The sequence below is a fragment of the Brachyistius frenatus genome, unplaced genomic scaffold, assembly GCF_029030835.1.
Source record: "Brachyistius frenatus isolate BFR_SWC_R1_liver_20210118 unplaced genomic scaffold, ASM2903083v1 Contig_98, whole genome shotgun sequence".
In the NCBI taxonomy this organism is placed as follows: domain Eukaryota; kingdom Metazoa; phylum Chordata; class Actinopteri; family Embiotocidae; genus Brachyistius; species Brachyistius frenatus.
Genome location: NW_027210697.1, coordinates 664,324 through 688,009, shown reverse-complemented (window position 1 = coordinate 688,009; position 23,686 = coordinate 664,324). Strand labels below are relative to the sequence as shown.

Sequence of the window (23,686 nt, the reverse complement as noted above, 5' to 3'; positions counted from 1 at the left end):
CGATTGTTAGATAGATAGATATTTACTTTATTAATCCCACAAGAGGAAATTTTTTTCGCTACAGCAGCATTATAGATACAGGAAAAGCAATAAAATGAGAGTTAAAAAATATTAAATATACAAATGCAGAATATATACAATAAAATAGAATAATATTAAATTAAACTTGGCACAATATGTGCTCTCATCGGTTTACTTGAACCCTTTCCACCCTGGAGGTGTCTGAACCTGGACCAGGCTGTATCTGTATCTGTATCTATGACATTTGGTTGATTTGCAGTTGAGGACTTTTTGGAGCTGGATCAGTAACATCAGTGTTTCTGACTCTTTATTAAAGGGCTGGTATTTACCCTAATTCACAGGTGTTTTTTTTGCAGGAGTTGTTGAAATGTCTCCTTAGCCTGGTGATAAACTATCCGATTAAGAATTAAATAGTTACGTGCGAATTTCGAAGACGTTTTTTGCATCTTGTGATACAGTTGCTAATACCAAACGTGTTACTGTAAGTAGATTAAATGTTGTAAGTGTTTAAGCAAATTTGACACCACACAGTATATTTATTCTAGTAAGTGTTTAATCATGAAAACAAAAAAGGCAGAAAAACACAATATATATAGACAAACGTGTTTGAGTACAGAATAAATAAAACATATATTAGGACATGAAACAAGCATCTTTGTTGCTCATACTACCGTTACGTACATTTGAATAGTGGCATCAATTAAAAAATGTCGTTGGCAATCGAAACACATTCATATTTACATTACAGGACAGCAGACAGGTTCAAATAGCATTTGCAAATATTTTTTAGCATTTGATTGGTGGCCAGGAAACTAAATATAGCTGGAAGTTCACACAATTGCAGCAAATATTCAAAATTTCTGTGATTGACAACCTACTTGACTCAATCTGAATATTCCTGACACAGGAAACGCTGCCAATCTGGGATTCCAAAGACATTCAACCAATATTAAATATTATTTTTTAACAGTGTTTGACTCGGGTAAGACAATCAGATGAGACACCGATAGCGTGTTCAAACCAAATGCGACGCGAAGTATTCCCGTGGAGCGATTACATACGAAGTCAATGCAAAGACGCGAATCTCCACGAATTTGCGCCGTGAACACAACGTTAGAAATTTGAAGAAAGGTTTTCTCAAAAATCGTCTTCTGTTGAAATTATACCAACAGCAACCATAATCGTGGTAACAATTAACACTTAACCTCTGTGATAGCTACACATTTTCCTACGACGTGTTGCCTGCTGAGAAAAAGTCTTTTCAACCAATTAAAAGCAAATATTAAACACCATTTGTAAAACCTGGTGGAGCGAGTGAATTTTGTAAACCTTCCACTTCCTGTAGTGATGCTGGAGAGAACAAACCTGAATTAAAACTGATTCATGGATTTTTAACAGTTGATTTAAGTGCATAAAGGTGGTGACTTTGCATTGTGCATGGCTCATCCCACAATGCAACATTCAAACAGTATTTAAGTTTCCTGTCATTTTGCTTTAACTGACCAGATGTTAGCATCTGGGTGATTTACAGTAGATTGCAGGGTTGATTTGGGGAAAAAACAGCAAGCCGTCACCTTTAAGTACTCGATCCGTTTGTAGTGTGATGTGTTGGCTGTCCTGTCTTCTATGTCAGAGTGGTCATGGGGTCTTTCTTCCTCCTCTTCTCTTCCTCCTCCTCCTCCTCCACATTCTCATATAGTGATGAAGCCTCCTTGGTCACTGCTGACTGAGTCCGGCACCACGCAGCGACCCCTCCTCCTGGTCACGCGTCGCTTCCGGTGGAATTTAGCATAACAGCGAAGCCCTGAAACATCGTAGATAACACTTGGACTGAAAAGAGGAATGGATCAGACGGCCCTTTAAATGACCAGGAGCCGCAGTTTTACATCCGTGAACGTGATCTGTTTCGGGAGCGCGTCGAGCCTCATCCGCAGTGCAGTTATTTTTTCAGATTAATTAATGAAAACGGACTCTGCAGTGGTATCCGCTTCAGCGGATAAACACAATCAATAAAATATACATCTGCAAACTCCACACACAGTTAATGAAAACATGAAAATCTAAATTTAATGACACTGGGACATTTTCTGTTTACCATCAAGTTAGTCAGCCACTAAGTTTAGACACTCTGGGGAACGATAGCTGTCACCAGCCAGTGACTTTTAAAATCTTAATTATAAACAGTGAGACTTTTGGAAAATGACCCAGATGCACCATTGCACATGAAAATGAGAGGAGAGAAATGATCATGTCAGCAAACACGTCACTGGTATTGCACCAACACACGCTCGCCTCGCTCACCTTCCTCACACATGCAGTCGTCGTAGCATTTGTTGTTGAGGCCTCTGTTGTGAGGTTTACACTCGTGTTGTCTCAGGTCACAACAAGAACCTTGTGGAAGAGAAACATAACTTGTAACACGTGTCGTATCGTGAATGAATAGTTCACACCGCTATTGCATTATATGGATTTCTGCTTGTTTTTACCAGCATCTGGAAGTAATGCGTTATTACCGCCAGAAGGTGGCAGCAATGCACCTAAAAGCTGTTTGCCAACTGTCATGAAGGCGAAGAAGAGCATGTTACTTCCAGGCGCCAGTAAAACGTTGTTTGATGGTAGTTGAATAGTTCCCAGGGAATATGAAATAGTATTTTGGATTAAAATGGCCATCACTACTTTATGCTGACCTGGGAGACAGTCCAGGTGGTGGTCACATGGCTCGACTGCATCGGCATCCGCAGTCACATTTCCAGTGCTGAGGTTCTTACTCCGCCTCTTGTCTGCAGCAGAAAAAAGAAATGAATACAACAGGTTTATCCTGAAGGCTCTGATTAATACACAGTCTCAACCAAATATTGATTCATCTTTTCCAAATTCTGCTATTTCGAGTGGTATTTTCGAGTGAAGCCATTTATGTTTTTCCAAGGCCGTGGAGGCAATTTCAGTTGGTAAGAAGCAGTATCGAAACAGGCATCGCTACTTATTATTTATTTGCTTTTACAAACTCTGGTGTGTTTTAACCATTAAAATGAAAGTTGTTTATATATTTAACATCTTCATTCAATTAAAATTGTTTTTTTAAATCATGCAATTTTTAGCAATGTAAGCATGTATCTGGGGATTGCAACGTATTTCAGTCAGTCTGTCTACCAATTTGGTTCAGGCTGAAACATGTCCAAAAAAAATGTAATGGCTCTAATATGTCCCGATATTTCAGGGTATTTCTGTGATTACAGTATGTTTAACGACGTGACAAAATACTAAAAAATGTTTTAATATAAACATTTTATTTTGAATTATTTTCTTCAAGAACATACGGTTGCATATTATAGTTTTATATGTCAGCAAACTTATCAGTTTCTCTTCATACTATGGAGTTGCTATGCTCTTAATATTTCCACCAAACCTAGAATTAGAATCGTGTATGAAATGACATTTTCAATCACATTATTACCTTTCTTCCTGGAAGCCGGCCAAGTGTCCACAGGTTTCATGTCCTCATAGTCTGTCCAATCAAAGAGCGCCATGTCCAATGTTGGCATCACCTCCCCTTGTGCTTTTCCTCGTCCGGACCTCTGAAGACAAAAATGTAACTGTCAGCTTACATTTTAGAAAGATTTGTATCCATATTTCAGTGGATCAATTTCATACTGGCTTAACAGGACAGCTCCAACATGCTGATATACTAATTTCTAACCAGCTTATCCCATTTTATTTATGTTTTCAAACACATTTGTTACCAGAATGTGAAGATGTACGTTAAAAGCTAATCCTAAATTTGAAGCTATGCAACATGTGAGCGGCTGCAGAGAACTCTGATCCAGCGACTTTGATTGAAGCGCCGCGGCGTCGGATGTCTGTGGTTTGATTTGCTGTGTTTTGCAGGTAAACGCCTTCGGGGTGTTTCTTAATGGAACACACTGGACTTGTGTTGTGACCAGCAGCAGTAATGCTTCATTGATTCCTAAAAATGCCCTTACAGAGACAACAGAGATAGCAGCTGGGCTTTAAAAACCAATCGATTGGTAACAGAGAACTTGGCTGCCCGCACAACTGCATACAAATAAATAGATCACACAGCATTTGTGTTGTTAATACATATACAGTTTACAGACATAGATTGAAACTAACAGTTCATTACCCACAGCCACAGGCTTTATTTGTCATCAGTAAGGACAGCAGGCAAGTAGCCCCTGCAGGTTATTAACAATTTTCTTATTCCTTCACTGTATGATATTAAATGTCATGAGGTGTTTAAGTCTAATAAACCACTGTAATTTGCAGAAACATTACAGCATTTAGGAAAACGGTCCCTCGAGTAATTTCTTACTCCGCTCTGTTACCTGATCTGTAAATTAAGTGGTTTATAAAGTCTGTGAGAGTTGCCTTGTGCATTTATTTCAGCATAGCAGTATTTTTTGTGCTGTCACTGTAGGCGTTACAGGTTTGATCACGGTTGCCAATTTGAGCAGTAAACTAATCCCTCCACAATATTACAGTTTGCCCTTTTTTCCAATCTGCCACTTACATGGTCGAGGTTTGCTTAGTCAAAGCAATTAAAAGTAATTAAGCTGTTGCTTATGGTCTGAAGGGCTCCATCTTATACCTGTCGCTGAGCGCAATGTAAATATCTCTGCTGGTTTCAAACTAAAGCAGTTGTGATTTTCCCCTCCACCACACACGCTGTATAAATGGCAAATAAGCGTTATTATATTTATAGGGTTATTAAGAGAGTAAAATGAGCCTACATTAGTGGGGGGCACAAGGAGGATATACTCAGCTTGTTAAACACAGAGGGACACGCAGCAGCTCACAAACATGCCAAAAATGTTAAATTAAAAGAATACAGTGTGAAAGATTCTTGCTATTCGTCAAATCTGCTCTTATTAAAGCAGTCCCTCTAGGAACCAGCACACCTGACTCTTACAGGGGATTTGAAGATGACAGTTTGATTGGTTTATTTCATGTAATGCGTTAAAAAAAACCCTGCTTTGATTAATTAAGAGACAAAGTACAACCCCTGTGAACAATGCACCTTCCTTTGCTCTCAGATGATCTGCAGTAAAATCAGCAGGAGTGGATTTGGGCATTCCCTAAATGCACATACTCCGTGTGCTTCAGACCGAGCAATTTGATCGTTAGAATAAAGCCCCGAATGTTAAGAGAGGGGATGCAAACAGCCAGCAGACACTTCTGTCAAGAGCTATACCCGCAAAATGTAATTAATTTAATTGAATTATCAAAAACCTTTTCCTAAAAGACTCCAGAGCTATTGAAGACATTAATATTCCTCAGACAATATACACCAGACTAGATATCTCATCTTCAAAAAGACGTTTGATTATATTTGGTTGTTTTAAAACCTGTTTAATTTCATTGATCCTCTGGTTTTACCACCGCATTCAGGACACATACATTTTGCAACAATAGTAGAAAGGCTGTTGTTGTTTTTTTGCTATGCATTTGAGTACATAGAATTGACTATATATCTTGCTTTTAATATTACTCTGTGTTGCATATTGTCCTGTCTGTCCTCCTTATGAGCATTTCGATTTGATTTAATATAATCTGTTGTCATGACAATAACTCAGCAAATAGTTCCCAGATCATCAGCACAAGATGTCGTCTTCTCAGTCCAACACTTTCATAGTGTATGGTGGAATGAAAATCGCCCTCTAAGACTGCTAATGTGGCCTTCGACTTTAAGATGCTGTAGGTAAATAGTGAAAGAATTTATCTTAATGAATTGAAGACAACATTGTTAAAAAAAAACATGCAAAGTGATGAATTATAAAGACTCACCTTCATCTTGTTGCAGTCACACTTGTAAACAAATTTTAATATTTTGATGCGTTGAATGTTTTAAGACAATGTTTTTCTGCTTTGTATAGTTTTGGATAGCAAAAGTTGGGATGTAATTTTAATAGAAATATAATGATTTCTTCTTGCTGCCTCAATAGTTTTGGTTAGTTGTTGAAAACTTTTGGACAGATCCATAAATTAATATAAACCTTGGAGTATCATAATTTTTAATATTATACTTCAATAAAATATTGACATTCACATGAGTGTTTTATGGCTTTGCTATAAAACAAAACTCCTTGGTGAATTGCCAAGCCATAATTTTCTGCTATAAAAGCCATAACAACGTGTCTATTGTCATTTTACTTGCGCTGGAGAAACAAAATAGAAATGTTACACAGTATAATTAAGCCAGCGGGACTCAGATGTCTCCTGGGGAATACCAAAAAAAAAAAAAAAAAAGCTCTTCATGGGAAACCGATCCATACTTATTTCTTTTCACCTCCTGGAAATAAGCCTATAGAAACATCAATTAGATTAATTGCAGGGGGCTATCTGCTTCTACATGGCTGCTCATTAAACCATCACCAGGAGATCGAACATTAATTAAGAAGCCTCGCCACGTTCTTGTGCCACCAAATCTGGGTTCAGGAAAAGCTATCAGGTTTTTTTTTTTTTCTCTCTTGGTCAAATAATATTTGGCTGCTTTCACAGTTAAGATGAGCACCGTCTCCTGGGGTCTCAGAAACTCTGAATATAAAGCAGATTGATTGTCTCCAGGACATCAAACATATAGACTGACCAAGAGAGTCAGACGGAGGAAAGCACAATTTCAAAAACCTCAGAAAAGTGCTGGAAATGTAAATGCAAAGTAAATATCGCTCTTGCAAGAAATTTGCATTTTTTTTTTCTTCTTCTAAATGTCAAAATGGATAATTCTTTACTTTAGAAAAATGACACCGGCGGTTGTTGACCTAAAAAGACCCGTGTTTGCATTTTTCCTGACAAACCAACCTCCTGAAAATAATGAATGTTGTCTCTGCGGCTCAGCGGTGAAATTAGAGCGAGATTATGGGGCAGCAAAACTTCTGGAGTGTTTTGTGTAAAAAGAATGGAAAAGTCGTGTTTGCTCTGCCGTCGGTGTGGGTGATACATCCCTGAAATATTAATAGAATATTTTAAGGTATTTCTGCGGTTAAAATGGTCTTGACGATATGACCAAGCGCCAAACAACCGCGATGTTTGTGAACCGCTGTTCTGAACCCTTGAGCTCCGATCTTGACCGTCGCCATCTTGGTATTTTGGAGTCGGAAGGGATTAAATTTAGATGTGAAGTCACTCCCACCTCCATTCAGACGTGCTTGTTGCCGGTTTGCATGTGCATTATGCTGTATTATTATTATATGATGTCACTTTAGCAACAAGTCGGAATACTGCCATCACCACAATATGACATATTCTTTTTTTTTTTAATCTTATTATAAATTGTGCCGAAATCATCATGACGATAAAATATGTCACAGAACTACTGCACAGAATGAGTCCCCCGAGATATAGTTCTGATTGACCATATTTAACTGAAGGAGTAAGACTGGCCGAGCCGGTTAACTTTTGGTTAATCCCGATGTTAACTTGAACGGAGATCAACTTCGAGACTTTCCAAATGGTATCAGACCAAAATGGATCCAATTCTGATAGTGAAAGGAATCGTTTTGCGGACGTCGTGCGGCCTTTTGTTTCGTTAATCCACAATGTGTCCGCTGTTTTCCGGCTGCAACCGCAGTGACGCCGCGGGCTACGGTAGAGCGTATGACGTCATCGCGTGTCCGCTGGGGGTTTGTAATCACTTCCACAAGCAGAAGGGGGAGACAAAAGCTCGGCATCGCAGGTTGAAGTGTGGACCCTCTACTCTAAGGTGATAGATAGTAAGAGCTTTCATAATCCACAAAATGCCTTTTATCTTCTTCACTCAGCTCAGTGGTGTATGTATTTGTAGACGACAATTCCTCCGGTTAAACTCTAGTTTAAAAGTTAGATTCTATCTTGTTATTTTTGTGTCTTTAGTAATATGTTATCTTGGGAGTTCCTCAAAAGAAAGAACTGTCAGTCAAACGTAGCCGTTCACCGTGTGGCAGATATTTCACACAAACACACTGTAAGCTGTTGTTTGTTTGTAACAAACAGCAGCTGTGACAAATGTAAAATCGTCATTGGCGTGGGGATTTATTCAGTATCTATTGATGCCTAATTTGTGACGCTTCCAAGGACTGAAGGAGTCTCAGGAAAACATGTATGATTTTTTTTCTTTTCTTATTTTAAATGCTATTTCAGCATCATGCTGGGTGGATGTGACAGGTGGTGAGTGGTGCCCCGTGCACCCTTGCAGATTTTTCATAACGTGCCCACAGTCGAACACAAAGAGAAGATTCTCTGTGCTCACATAGATTTTGGTCCTGACGTGGTTTCTAGTAAATGAGCAGGGAGGTAGTTACGGAAAATGTGCTGCTGGACTCTGAACCGTGTGCTTTTTCATCCCAAAGGCGTCGTTTTATTCCAGAGAACACAGTCGTATCTGTCGTACTCACTGTGACCGAGAGCCAGTGAGTTTGCAGGAGATGGGACTCTCAGGTTCGCAATGTGGAGACTTACCATTTCCACGATGAGCTATGAGGTTAGAAGCGGCGTAACGGCAGTAATGGGACCCATTTTCACCCCCCCCCCCCCCCCCCCCACACACACACACACCCCGTGCACGCTGGCGTCATACTGAGGCACAACAGGCGCGGCCTTTAATGAGCGCGTGAGTTTTCGTCGGGGTTACCTGGGGTTTGGTGGAGGCCGGAGGCAGCGTTGGGGGATGCTCGTTCATCACCGTGGCAACCATGGAGGAGCCAGAGCCAAAGACGCCACCGATGGGGGAGGGGGGTTCACTGGGTGGGGTCATGCTGAAGGAGGGGGAGATGGCAGAAGAGGAGGAGGAGGGAGGATCCTCGAACAGATCCCCGTCCTTAAACGTAGAGCTCAGCTCTTCTGTAGAAAACCCTGGACAGAAGCAAAGAACATGTCGCTGTTAGAACCGCAATATGTTTTCTTTTTTTATAAATAAACATTGATCCAGTTTGCTTGTATTTTTAGAAAACATAACATAATTCATGAAGTAGGAAGGACAATCTATAATCTGTCATTCATAAATGTTCAATGAACGTGGTTTAAGGTGTCATCCCCTAATTTCAAATACACATTTTCTACGATCAGTGTTGCAACAGTTAATTCAGTAAAACTTTAAATTACATGAATTGATGAATTGCAGATGTTGAAATTTCCACTGCTAATATTTACTAAATGGGCGTTGTGATGGGATTGTTTTATTCAAAAGTCAAGACTCAAACTTGGGTTTTTGATATCTGAAAGTACCATAGTGTATTACGCCACATCTATAAAACTTTCACAGATTGTATTTATGTATTTGTAACAAAATTCCATTCACCACCTGTTTTGGGGTCAAAGCCAGATAAAAAGTACGTCTTTTGTAAGAAGGGTGAACTGAACTAAATTTAATCCCTGTTCAACCACAAGCATGAAAGAGACAATGACAGCTTCTTTTCAAAGTTTTGACTTGCCACAGTAGAATAAAGTAATTAACGATGACTTCATTCCCAGTAAGCCATGCCAGCCTGCATGCACAGTACTGGACCTGTTCAGAAGTTGGTAACTTCATTATTTACCCGTGATTTTCAATGTCTTGTCTGAAAAAGGCCTGTAACTTCACGTTGGATGAAGGATCTGCTGTACGTGTCTGGATAAATGGACAGTTTACCTTTTCTGTGGCGCCCCTTGTCACGTCGGCTCCCTTGTCTCCTGTGCTCAAAATGGTGCCCATTCCCATTTCCGTTCCCATTCCCGTGTCCATGTCCTCTCCCCTTGCGTGTCCCCAGGAGGTGGTTCTCCCGCGGCTGGGAGGGACTCTTCATGCTCATTCGAACTCTGTCCCGGTCCCTGCCGGGGCCCATCTCCAGTCTCACCGGGCTCAGACCCTCCAGGCCTGTCCCGTCGTCCTCGGGCCTGGCCAGGGGGTGCAGGGGCCGGTGGGAGAGCAGCCCGGCTCCACCCTTCGCGGCGCGGGCCCTCTGGCTGCCGTGCCCTCCGCGGTCTCTGCCGTTGTAACTGTGGGCCTGTGGGCCTTCGAGAGGGTACTGCAGGGCATTGCTGCCACCTGCTGAGGTCTGTGCTTGCCTCCTCTTGCCATGAGGAGCTCCAGGCTCAGCGCCGTGCGACAGCGCCAGGGTGGCAAACAGGAACGCCAGCAGCGGACGCCAGGAGAGAGCCATTGTTTGTCCAGCACCACGCCACCTGCTGGGAAGATGATATATATACCTCAGTTTGACGCATATTCTGCTGCGTATTTAGATGTAAAAAAAAAACACCCTTCTGTGCAAACTAAATTTGGACTTTCTTAAATTGTTTAAGTCCCATAAAAACAACTACTTTAATAATTAATTAGGTGAAAACATGTTTTTCTATCTTGCTGTTGGCTGCTATTTCGCGCAAAGTAAACTTTAGATTTTTCACAGGTTTGACACTCAAAAGATTTGTATATTTTTATAGCAATATACCTTAAAGTCCTTCCAAAAAAAATGTCAATTTTCAGTTTGCAAAAACACATCTAATGAAAGCAGTCGGTTGTTGCCTCTCGACTGAATTGACTACCTTTTTAAGCCCTGCCGGAAACACGGCTTTAAGGATAAGAGTGTTGCCCTTTGGATCGATCCGCTTTGGCTCCAAACGAAATTTCTCAAGAAAACAACTCGATTGACCGAAATGAAATACACAGACAGTCACGGTCGAGGTTTTGTGTCGTGAACGTTGGTATATTTTTCTCTCTCTTCACAGCACCTGTGAAACTGAGCAAAGCCACAATCTAAAACCTCGAGTCCTTGAGTATCGTGATGCGTCCTCTCACTCGGCTGTACGCGTCATTATCCTACAAATTCTCCCGGCCTCCCGAGCGCACACCCACTTATCTTGGTAGGTTTGAGAGAGCGTTAAAAGAGAAGGACAGATGCTTGTTCTTTTTCAAAAATGATTTTCCAGCCTCTCGTTCCTGCACCTCCAGACCTTACTCAATACGAGACACCTTGTGCACATCCTTCACCGCCTCCTATTCAGTGGTCTCGAGAACCCTCCAACCGTATCTTCCATTTCAAAAATAAACATATCTGTGGCGTGTGACTCAAGCGAAATGTGACCATCAGCATATCTGCATGAAAGGCCCAGCACCTCATCCAAAACGTGAATAAACTGGTGTTTACTGTAGGAGCCAAAGCCCTCGAGTAAGATCCCGAGATACACAACCGTCAGGCTCAATTTAAATTGCAATTTAATGCCACCTGAGGTTTGTTTGTATTCATACAAAATACTCTTCCAGTGTCACGCCCCAAAAAATTTACACAATATTTCAAACATTTAAAACCCTTCAACGTTTAAAGTATTAAACTCTTCACTTGTGTAATTCATTTAAACTTTTTATTTTTATTGTTATTTATATGGAGTGATTGAGATTTTGAAAAAACAAATGGAATTTACAGGTTTTTGTAGATGAAAATCAATAAATGAAAATGTAATTTAAAACACACTTTACTCAATCTATGAAATATTCTTTAGCTGTCTTGCTTTCTGTTCACTCTATTGATCAATTGTGTAAGTAATAGAATACCGTATGTACTATACAAAACAATATTTTCATAATTTTTTTCAACAATTTTTTACCAAAACACCGCATTTACATCCAATAAGATTTATTATTATTGTTTTGTTTTGTTGTTATTTTTACAAATATATTGAGTGAAATAAAGAATGTTTGATTTTGTTATATATTTAGTATTAATGGTAATATTCACATGACCCCGATAAAGATAATATAGCTGAAATTAACTGAAAGTGCTTTAATTTTAAAGGACTTGCGTTGATTCTTGCACTTGTGTGGACCTCACTCTGTGCTTTCTCAGAGTTAGAAAGATATTTTACTGCCCAGCCCAACTATAAGTAACGCCATATTCTAATATGACAACGCCAGTTCTTCATTTTAAAACGTCATATCATGTCGGGTGAGAGGCCACGTTGCTGTTGTTAAACGTAACATGGTTTGTTTTGTCCTCTATTTAAATCGGCGGAGACAATTAATCGCTGCAGACGTGCACAGCTGCATTATGTTGCCGTGGCAGGCGACTCCTTTGTGTTAAAAGACAAACGGCAGTGCAGGGCACACAGAAAATCAATGAGGGAGAAGTATTGAGCTGCTGGTGATGTGTGTGTGTGTGTGTGTGTGTGTGTGTGTGTGTGTGTGTGTGTGTGTGTGTGTGTGTGTGTGTGTGTGTGTGTGTGTGTGTGTGTGTGTGTGTGTGTGTGTGTGTGTGTGTGTGTGTGTGTGTGTGTGTGTGTGTCAGCAAGGCGGAGTTGGGGGAGTGATAAGCTTCCTGCTCTTTCATCACACTGACACAGCCTAAGTTGAAAAAAACACACCCTTGGGTTTACAGTGGGTTATTTAGGAGTTTCTAAAAACAGGACACCAGGCAGCTGTGTGTGTGTGTGTGTATGTATATATATATATATATATATATATATATATACAGCATATATATGCTGGTGATGTCAGGGGAATTTTGCAGTGCCAGTGCAGGCATCATCCCGGGGGGATTTAGAGGCAGACTGCGTGGACGGGCCTCTGGGAGTTCGACCAGCTGTGCAGTTTTCAAACAAGAGTGTGAGGCGGACTGCTGAGGTGAGACCTTTATCTCCAAGCAGGCCTTCATAGTGTTGAAGGGAGGAGTGTGTGTGTGTGTGTGTGTGTGTGTGTGTGTGTGTGTGTGTGTGTGTGTGTGTGTGTGTGTGTGTGTGTGTGTGTGTGTGTGTGTGTGTGTGTGTGTGTGTGTGTGTGTGAGAGGGGAGTGGGGGGGGGGAGGATAATCGGCCATGTCACACTCATAGTGTTTAACCAGGATTACACTCTTGTCTGTTTGACACATGAGGCTCATGCTGGTGTCAAGAGGCCTGGACTCTGTGCAGCCAAAAGGGGGATTTAGAGGAGAAAACAAAACAAAACATCCAAACTTCACGGCGGGGCGGCGAAAACAGAGAACTGTCTCCGAGATCGTCTCCAGAGCCCTCTGGATACTCTGTATTAATCAAAGGAACAGTTTGACATTTTGAGAAATGGGTCTTCTTGCCATGATTTATGTGACAAAGATTGTTACCCGCTCTCATGTCTTGTCAGTAAATACAGTCACCAGTGTGCTCCGCGAGAAGCGCTTGTCTGATTGTTTAAATTGATATCACGGGAAAGCGCGTCCCAGATCTGTCAGTCCGCTAAAGGGATACTATGTCGATGTCACCTTTCGCCTCACCGTGGGATGGAAAGTAAGGTGCAGATCATGGTTTGGATTAAATGTGACGCAGTTCCAATGTGGTCGGATTCAGGCATGAAATCGACTTAGTTAGGGTCAGGAAACATCATGGTTTGCGCTAAAATAAGTAAATTTAGATTAGTAACTTTCTGTACTTCATGTAAGTTGCTTAATGTGCATTTACGTATGTCGAATACACAATGTAAGTCATTTATTTACATTAGAAAAGAAATTCAGGTTGACTTTTGCTTTTGCGTGGCCTCACCACCACCAGGTGTTTGTGTCATCCACCCACTTCTCTTTGAGGACTCGATCACTCTTTGTATTTCGTCACATGACCTTTCTCCGATTCTGGTCATCAGTTCGTGTACTTTTCACGCTTAGGCGAGACAAAACGTGACACTGCGTGATACTGGGCTGGATCGTTGAACTGTGGTAACCCTTTCCGAAACCGACTACCTGATCTGAGCACGTCTGCTTAATGCTGCGACCGTCCAGCTGTCTGTAGGGGACAAAGAACTTCTTCTCTTCTTCATTTCTTTCTACTTGTGCTACTTTGTCATTTGTCAACACTTCCCAGCAGCGGTTGTCTGATTGGAAGTTTCTCATCTTTGGACAGAGCTTTGTGCCAAGCTACAAGCTAAATGCCTGCAGCTTCATATTTACTTTACAGAACAAACAAGAGTGGTTTTCTTCTTCTCATCTAACGCTCAGCAGGAAAGCGAATAAAGGTTGCTTTCAAAATCTTCAACTCGTTTTTTTTTTTTTTAAAGAAATATTCAACCTTAACATCTACCTGGAAAATATTTTGGTGTCGTTTAATACACAGCAGAATTTGTTTCTGTCGTGACGGGAATCAGAAGATAAATCCATCCCCCTCTTGTATACGTGTTAAATTGAGGATTAACACTCGGATTGTTTGCAGAAATAGAAACAGAGCACCTGAACTGCAGATAAAAGCAGAAGCTAAGTAACGCCACCGCAATGTGACCCTTCAAAAAAATATTTTTTTTTTTCCCACGTAATGGAAAGATGTGACGGCTCTATAGAAACAGAAGCCACCCCATCCAGTCGGAGGTTTGAATAGACCTGTCATGTGAAAGGGAAGGCAGGAGGTGGCGGAGAGAGACCGAGTATCTCGGCACAGCGGTGCCCCGTTTTCCTCCCTCAGACTTTCATGTGCTGCTAACAGGTGGCCCTTTGAGGAGACGCAGGACGGCGACGATAATGGAGCACTCTGGGTGGCATTCTGGGTTTTAAGCACAGTCGCTTGTGCGTGATAAACAACCTCCGTGAATAACAGCCTCCCGCCAGAGCCCGTATTATACAAGGTTGTGTGTTGTAGGTAGGGCACAGCAGGGCGAGCATCTGCTACCGAGGCGATGGGAGGCCAAACGAGTGGCCTGATGAGTTTCGTTCCCGAATGAGATAATCCACCAATTTGAATTGTATCATCCAAACAGTGACTGATTGATGCTCTACTAGAAAGTGGAACAGATTAAGGTTGGACTTCAGCTTTCATGACTTCAAGGACATAAAGACGCAACAATTTAAAATGTCCCGAAAACCTTATTTAATAGCTCTCTTAATTGCATTCATTTTTACTAAGTGATAGGGTTTAACATGAACACAGAAATGTCAGGTAATGACGGGTCCCAGAAGAGTTTTACATCTGTGCATTTTTTTATTTGAGTGCTCTTAATTGCTTGAAAGTGGGCAGTTATCACATTTTTATCGGGCCAATCAAAATGTAGCAATATTTGAATTAAAATCTGAGGACAGGTGTTAACATCTGTTGTCGGCCACAACTGATGAAACTACATCCACACAATCCTGAAGACAGAGATTAGCTGAAATTGTATTTCAATTATCACAAATAATATCTAAGGAGGCTTTTCTCCCCCCAAAACTTTAACGAGTTCTCTTTTAAATAACCGGAAGAAGAACATTTGCAAAACAGATTTTTTTTTTTTTTTGTAATCCACGTTAGCTATCTTGTCATCTTGTTGTTTGCCTTGGTGAGTTGAGACATCCGGCCCGGCATCATGCCAGTGGTTGATACCGGGCACAGACCTCGGGTTCATTTTGAAACTATTGGTTCAGCCTTTAACCAATCAGATTTGACCACCATACGCACCAAAACTCAAACACCTCTGCAACAGCATTTAGAAAGAAAACAAAAACGACTGACTTCAACATTATCGTACTAAACCACTCAGATTGCTGATTGGTGATTCCAGCTAACTTTAGTTTTCAGACTATAACGCCAGCGAAGAAAACTCAATGTGTGCTCAATAGTGTGATGGAGCCAGGCGAGGTTAGGGTTGGTTGGATTTAACAAACACAGGACTTTTACCCGGGAGACTGGTGTTCAAGTCTTGAGATAGTAAAAGTCAACGTGGACATAACGTGTTGTACTTAACTTGTATACGAGTGCGTAACTTCACGGAAACGCATGGAAAATGACTTCTCTCGGACCAAACAATGATCTCTCCCTAACCACGTGGTTTTTGGAGCCTAAACTTGAGGCACTGGACTTTTCTCGCCTATAAAACCTGACACTTACACTGTATCCTCTAATGGACTGACCGGTGCTTCATACACTTAATACCGGGTTGGAATATCAGTAAAATTGTGTGACACCACTGGTAGGGCTTCGTATCACATCTGCACCTACATGTAAATAAACAGCTCCATAGCGCTGTCGAAAATACTTCACAGATGACCTTTAGTTTCTCCTTTTTTAATCACGAATATTTACTGATGCAGAAAATACTCAAACCATGTTTCACAAGCTTTAACAATATACATTTGATTGTCTTTTACCTAAATATATTAAAAAGCTTTTACTCTGGCTAAATCAATATTGGGCCTTTCTCAGATGGAAATGTTTGGTTTCAAGGAAAGAATTTCAATCATTTTATATTTGCAAAGACTTGGATGATGTGATTCTCTCTGAGGAGGGACGGACTGTCAAGTAATGTAAGATTAGAGTCTCTTTCATTTAGTTCTTTAAAATCCTAATAAGCGACTGGTAGCTGACTTTATCAAAAATGTTTTTATAGATTGAATTTTTTGATCAACAAATATTTTAGATTTGGTGGTTATACTCTGTTCTAGCTTTTCCAATGACAATAATAAAAGCTCACCATATACACTCTTCTTACTCTGGGCTGCGTAGGTGTGACGAGAATCAGGATACCCTCTATGAAGGACGGAGGAAGATCGTGATGTCATGGGGAATTTATTGTCCAGAAGCAATAACAGAGTACAAACCAACAAATAAATACGATTTTTAAAAGGACAACTTTGACATTACTTTGACCTCAGTCTGAATTTTTCATCTGAACTTCATCTCTTGAGGTTGTCGTGGATTTTTATGGACGTCTGAGCTCAGCAACGTATGGAGAGAAATCATGTACTGTAATATAAAATGTAATAAAATCTTAATCTTATTAAATCCACATTTTTTTTGAAAGCCAGAGCAGTTAGCTAAAATATATTATTATGGTTTACATTTTGCAGAATATATACTCTGTGTGCGTGTAAGGAGCTTTTATAAGTATAACGTTAAGTGTGGAACCGACACCCAGGAGGCATGAATCTGAGTGGACTGTGATAAGTATGAAGTGATGGGTAATCTTGCAAGAAATTGCAAAGGGGGCACGAGTGGAGGTCTTTATGATTATGCTCTGATGAGATCAGAGACCTCTCTCCTGTCTGTGATCAGTCGGTCAGTCCCTTCAGCAAGGCGGCGCTTCAGTGACACACTCATTATAAAAAATATATAGTTAACGGGGCCTGGACCCAGATCTGTGGTGGATACGGGGAAGGCGAGAGAGGGAAAAGCGGTGAGGCGGAGCAGGAGGCGACCCTGGTATTAAATTGCTGTATGTGTGCATCTTTTAGCTTCACCTGCTGTGACACCGAACCTCCAGGAGCCATCTGCTCCTGTTGTTTTATCTCATAGCAACCAGCAGGGCCAGAAGGATCCAGCAAACAAAGGCTCCAGGAAACAGGCTGTAGAAGCAGAGCTGTCATGTCAAACAGAGGCCACCTTCAGGACTTTTCTTTTCCTTACACACGGCGAAATGAAGTTTAAAGCAGGAGCACTCTCCTGCTGATTACTGTCAGAATTACTCAGAAGATCTCCGCTGGAGCAGAAAGTCATCAACCAGCTACTAATCAGGTTCTTGAGCATATGCACAATTTGCGAATTTATTACAGGCCGTCAGAAACAGACCACGGGTCACATGGGAGTGTGCGGCTGCACAAGAACAAGCTAAATATATATATATATATTTTATTTTTTATTTTATACACTTTATTAATCCCCGAGGGGAAATTTCTTCAAATATCTCCTTTCAGCTGCGTAACTCGCTAAGCGGGAGCTGGAGTAGATTCTTTAAACAAACACAGCAGGTTATGAGAGGTAAAATGCACGATTAAATGTAATAGTTTAAAAATAAATAAATAACTGCAACCTGCTGTTTCACAAAAACATCCCTTTGTGCCATAACAATGCTGAATTTCTGATGCATAAACTCCAACTTTTACATCTCTTATCTGGGGTAGAATAGGTCTAGATCGTGGCACCACATTATCATAACTATCATCTCAATAACAAGCACCCAAATTACAGCTCCAGTTAATGCTTCCGCATAATAAACACATCTGCCAAGCTGCAGTTCACACCATAAAACTTCATTTCCTCAAGGGCCAATACCGCCGACTTCAGCAATATAAAAGAGCTTTGTCTCCACAAACAATATTGGTAGGATTCACACATCGACCGGGAGGCTGTTTTGCAGCTTTTTAGGTGTGTATTGGATGGCGAAGGCTCCAGGGAAGCGACACAGGGTGATAAAAAAAAAAAAACAAGAGCCATAAGGAAGGTCCATCTGTCAGCAAGTGAGCCGAAGCAGAGAGCAGGCAGACAAAACCATCCACTGGTAATTTGGTCGCAGGTACAACAGATGTGAGGCGAGACCAAAACATTGCTGCTGATGCAAAGTTAACGTCAGCAACATCCTGCGACGTGGCCCTCATCTCCCAACACACACACACACACACACACACACACACACACACACACACACACACACACACACACACACACACACACACACACACACACTTCCCTGTTTTACAATCCATGCATGCACACAAACACACTCACAGCAGGAGGAAACCTCCTCCAGACACCCACATCGAGGTCTGTTCCAAAAATGCTGCGAGACACAAACAGCACCAGAAGCAGAGCAAGAGGTCTCCCACAGAGAAGAGAGAGAAGAGAAGGAGAGAGACAAAAGGGAGGAGGAGGAGGAGGAGGAGGAGGAAGAGGAGGAGGGGGATAAACTGAGCAAAGAGGAGAAAAATAAGATGTAATGCTGAGAGAGGAGAGGGAGGAAAGAAAGGAGGGAGGCAGAAACGGAGAGGGAGGGTGACAAGAGACATCAAAGTGGGAGAGAGACGGGGGAGGGAGGGAGGGGATTTATCCAGTCTTAATTAGAACAAAGTGTCGGTGGCATCTTTCATTTAGCGGCAGATAAGGACACCAGCTGAATCCCCCGCATAACACAGGAAAACCACAACAAAGCTTTTGGCTTCTGCAACCAACAACAAAACTTGTTCGTAACTAACCCCGTGAAATCTGGACACCTGGTCCTGTGTGTGTGTGTGTGTGTGTGTGTGTGTGTGTGTGTGTGTGTGTGTGTGTGTGTGTGTGTGTGTGTGTGTGTGTGTGTTTGTGTTTGGACACGCTGCATGGGAACAGTTTGACCGGTCAGCGGGAGGGAGGCGCTGCTGTTTAGAGATGATCAAGTGAAGCATGCAAACACATTATATGAACCCAAAGTTTTCCTCCCTCTCTCCCCCGTCCCCTCCCCCGGTGGTGGCGAGCACCGCTGACCGCCTGCCAATGTTGAAAGAGTCTTGATCAAACAGATGCAGCCACGCTTTGGCAGCGGCCTTCTAAGGCGAGTTTCACACCACCGTGGAGGCGACTGCATGGATGTTCAGCAATGTGGCAAATTCGGGATGAAAGAAATAAGAGATTTGCTTGGGAGGCAACTGAAAGCACAACGTGAAAACAAATTGTGATTCTTTTAAGGTTCTTTAAATCCTTCTTTGATACCTGCAGCCTGGATGCTATTAGTTTTAACTTTGTAGGAATTCCTTTTTGCATCCGTTGGCTTTGGTTAGACATAAATAAACAGGAAACGACAAACTACATCCCGACGTCTTGTCTTTTAAACGTGTGAAGAGAATGAATCTGACATGCTACGCTCGCCTAAATGAATTTCCATTTGAACATCAGATGATGTAAGTGTGTCCTTGGGTTATCTCTTTATTTTCTATTCAGTTATTAATAAATCAGTTTTGTTTTGGCTGCAGGTCGGCTCACTGTGCCCCCTCCCCCCCCCTTCCTCCCATCATGTCTAATGCCTCCCTGCTGATTGACTTGCTATTAATTAAAATGAACGCCTTAATGTGACTCTACACACACAAAAAAGCTCCTTTGCAACATGTTTCACTTTTAATTGCATGGTGTCACACTGAGACTCCTCTCTCTCTCTCTCTCTCTCTCTCTCTCTCTCTCTCTCTCTCTCTCCCCCCCCCACACACACACACACACACACACACTCTCTCTCTCACATATACACGCACACACACAGTTTCACACCGTCTTGGGGCTGCAGTGAGCAACAATATGCTGTCAGGGAGAGATAATCGCTCCGATCATTTCTGATTCTCCTCACCATTCTCCCAGTAAATTCCTGTGTTGACGCTGATCTGATTTTAAAGCGTGACAGCAGGAGACACCGACATCACAAAAGTTACACTGATTATCGGGTCAAATCTGTTTTTCCGGTATCAAAACGCGTGCAACGTTTGCAAACAGCCATCTCTCTCTGCCAGCCAAGCAGCTTTTTTTTTTTATTTTTAATTTTTTTTAAATCAGTTAAACACGAGGAACCATTTGCTTTTATTAAGTTATTAACTTTAGCGGCATTATTAAGGTGCGCCACTGATGCGTTTTTACGCACGAGGAAATCATGGTGTAAATGGGATACAGTAAGATAATACGGGCTTCTCGATCGCTTGAAACAATTGTAATTAACCCTCTGATAAGGTTTCCAGTCCATTTTATAGCAGCGCAACTGGGAACTGTAGACAATATATTGTTTAAGTGGGTATGTAAGATAAAGTAAGCTACAACAGGGAATATAAAATTACCACAAAGTCGCTAAAAACTGGTTCAAGCATCACAGAAACAGCACACAACAACGTAGGGACAATACAGAAACGAAACGAGTGATTTTTTTTTTTTTTCCATTACGAATCGCACTTCCCTTGGAAATAATGCAGTTCCCGTAGACAAGATAATTCCTTACTTTGCGTTTGTTTATCGTTGTTTTCCTCTGATGTTATTTTTCAGGTTTAAAGAGCAGCTCGGTCATATGGCTGCAGGCTGACAGCGGACAGGACCGACACACAGCGCAGCGGCGGCGGCAGCAGCACCTCTGTAGTCCGCTCCCCGGGATGTGCCGAGCATCCGGACTGTCTGCTGCTTCTTATGAGGAGGAGAGTCACCGGGCTCCGGGTGCGCAACCCGAGTGCGCGTTAGCGGCAGGGCTGAGCTGGATCTCGGAGGGGGCTTGTCCCGGCAGGTAAGACGGGGACAGAGGGGAGGGAGGAGCTGAGGGTTCGGGACTGATGTCATGGTTTCACGATCAGCATTTTTATGCAATTTTGTTTTTAATGTGACCCTTTCAGTCTGTCAAAATGTTCATGGTGTTGTCAGCTCAGAAATAGGTTTGAAATTGCCTCTCAAATTCAAGAAAAACTAAGATATTGATGTAGTTTTATGTTGTTGTTTTTTTTTTGGTTTCTTATGGTTTGCCTTTGCCCCTTTGGTGGGAGATTCACATAATCACGACTTTTTTTATTTTTTATTTTTTTTAATATTTCATCTGTGGGTTCTATCAGCTAACATTTAAATATGAATTTCAAAGCCTTCTTCACACCACCAGGAAAAATATTCTAATTGGTAAACCGCACAAATTATGGGTTGATATATCTGAGTGCCATGAATTCAACTCGTTTGGGATGAAAAGTGAGCCGGGCCTTATCGGCCATTTACATCAGCGGCCGACCTCACTAATGCTGTTGTTCCCAGGACGTTGGACGTGGTTATAGCAGCAGATTAATCCCCAGAAGTTTCACAGTCACATATAATCTTTATCTTGTAACATCTCAACTGGAAGTGTTTCATCTCAAAATTCAAAATCTATCTTTAGTCATTTTATAGAAAAACAAACGTGACCCATTTATTCCTCCATGTGTCAAAATAAATGATAAAACATCCTGCATGCAATTTACATATGTTTTCTGAGTAAATAGCCTGAGAAAATTCCCATTACACTTGTAATAATATGCGCTTGTGAGTTTGTTTCCTGTACAGTGGATATTCTCTGCAGTGAGAACCTGCGACCGCGTCTTTCTCACTCAAGTCGATTGCATAAAGTCTGCAGAGCATTCAGCCAAACTCCTTTTTCCATCAACGCTGTGATCCTGCTGTGTGTTGGCACATTTGATGCTGCGTATTTGCAGAGTGATTGTGTCTAAATCACTTCGGGGAGTTGGTTGACATTTCGAAATGTAGCCGGCTATTTTGCTCTGCGTGTCCGCGCTTTAAAAAAAATTTGCTCGTTGGCTTTATTTAAAACCAGTGAACAAGCTTTCTACTCATTTGGTGTGAATGCAAACAATGGCGACAAGCCATTTAGTAAACTGTGAGTGTAACACAGCGGGACAGAGCCTGCTGAAGGAAGATAACAGACTAAAGTTCAAAAGCTTTTAGAAATTGCTATTGAGTGCTTAAACATCATACTTTCTGAAAGGTTCAGTTTTGCCTCGGACTGAAAAGATGTATATATTGTCTAAAAAAACATGCACCCTACGGCTTTCCTTGTACTTGGTGTATTTCTTTTTTTCCACCCATGTATTTATAACGTGTTTACTGGGTATAGCACTTCTAAGGAGGTTCGTTTGCACGCCGATCGTTCAGCGAGTCTTCCTCGTACCTGAAAACACTTCAACTCTTTGACTGGTTTTGGCTTCACCCTGAAATTTCCATATGTTGCTTCATGCTTGCGCTCTCTGTCAGGCACATTTGCGCAACATATCAACAGATCTGCAAAGTTCAAGGTGGCATTTAGATAGGACCCCCCGTAGCTCCTGTGTGACTCCATAGAGACTGAAGGTGCTTTTTTTTTTTTTTTTTTGAGATCATGATGGGAGTCGGAGGATCGCCTGCTGAGATCAAAACCTTTTGTCTTTTTTTTTTGTAATAAAAGTAATCCTTTTTGCAATTTTGAACCTGAGCTGTAGGTGCGGGTGATTTCGGTTTTCTCCACTGGAAATGCAGAAGGCTGATATTTTTTTGTGTGTGTTGTAATGATTCTTCTCCAAGAATATGTCTGCGGTTGATATCCGGAAACATTGTGTAGTTAATATAGTTAAAATAGTTCAATATTCCTCCCAGCAACTTAACGGTGTTAAATAATTGCCAGACAAGTGTCTTTCCTGAACATTGTGGATATAAAATGTTGTTACTTCACCCATTTTGTCCTATTAGACATTTGTGTCGAATTTTGCCATAATTAGCAGGTGAATTCTTGAGTTTTGGCCATAAACGTGCTTTCTATTGTGCCAAATATGAATAAAATGCCTCGAGGTGCTCCTGAGAATATCTCTTTCACGAGAATGGGTTGACCTGAGGTTACGGTAACCTTGACCCCTAAAATCCTCGTCGGTTAATATTTGGGACCAAATGAACATTTGTGCCAAATTTAAATACATTTCGTAAATATATGAACATATAATATATATGATGGACATGTTGCGTTCACGAGAACAGGATGAACGGACGACCTGAAAACATAATGCCTCCAAAGTGCTGGACAAAGAGACACTGAAATCTGAGTAGTTTAAATAGGTAGCCAACAGTAATATGAAATAAATGAGCATTATTTTTAGTTAAACCTTCAATCTAAATACATAAAACATTCACAATTCCAGAACCATTGCGTCCGGTTTAACTGTAACACTATTTTTGACATATTATGGGATTATGCAGAATTTTTCCCAAAAGCAGTTGCAGGGGTTTAACGTGGCCTAGTTAAAGATCCTTTTTAGCATTTAATGTCACTGATATCTGATATTTTCTGAATATTCCTGTGCACTAAACTCTTCGTTTAAATCATGAAGTAGAATAAATCAGTGGCAAATAATATTTAATCAAAGATATCCACATTTAAAATATATATATATTTTTTTTACAAATTGCACAGGAGACCCAACAAAACGGCGGTGATACACACAGTATTGTATTGTATGTTTAAGGTCACCCGATCAATTAAATTGATGTTATTGTTAGTCAAAGTAACAAAAGGTTC

General features: G+C 41.2%; 1 protein-coding gene across 2 annotated transcripts; it reads right to left on the bottom strand.

The window, feature by feature from the left end:
• Positions 1-556: 556 nt before the first annotated feature.
• On the bottom strand, positions 557-20,852 carry draxina (dorsal inhibitory axon guidance protein a). 2 transcript variants are annotated; one of them, XM_069711268.1, is made up of 7 exons: positions 20,621-20,852; positions 9,641-10,176; positions 8,645-8,865; positions 3,476-3,596; positions 2,709-2,801; positions 2,323-2,412; positions 557-1,825 (listed from the first exon to the last, which is right to left on the bottom strand). In XM_069711268.1, the coding sequence occupies exons 2-7, from the start codon at positions 10,149-10,151 to the stop codon at positions 1,713-1,715; spliced, it is 1,149 nt and encodes a 382-aa protein (XP_069567369.1). In that variant the 5' UTR covers positions 10,152-10,176; positions 20,621-20,852; the 3' UTR covers positions 557-1,712. The 2 variants fall into 2 exon arrangements, with proteins under 2 accessions (XP_069567369.1, XP_069567370.1); XM_069711269.1 differs by having other exon boundaries at positions 9,641-10,173.
• Positions 20,853-23,686: the final 2,834 nt, after the last annotated feature.

Excerpts from the sequence above, each read along its gene's own strand:
- draxina (XM_069711268.1), bottom strand. The coding sequence starts at position 10,151 with ATGGCTCTCTCCTGGCGTCCGCTGCTGGCGTTCCTGTTTGCCACCCTG. Across the intron at positions 3,597-8,644 it reads CGGCCTCCACCAAACCCCAG|AGGTCCGGACGAGGAAAAGC; the intron begins GTAACCCCGACG and ends TTTTGTCTTCAG. Across the intron at positions 2,802-3,475 it reads GCCGGCTTCCAGGAAGAAAG|ACAAGAGGCGGAGTAAGAAC; the intron begins GTAATAATGTGA and ends TTTCTGCTGCAG.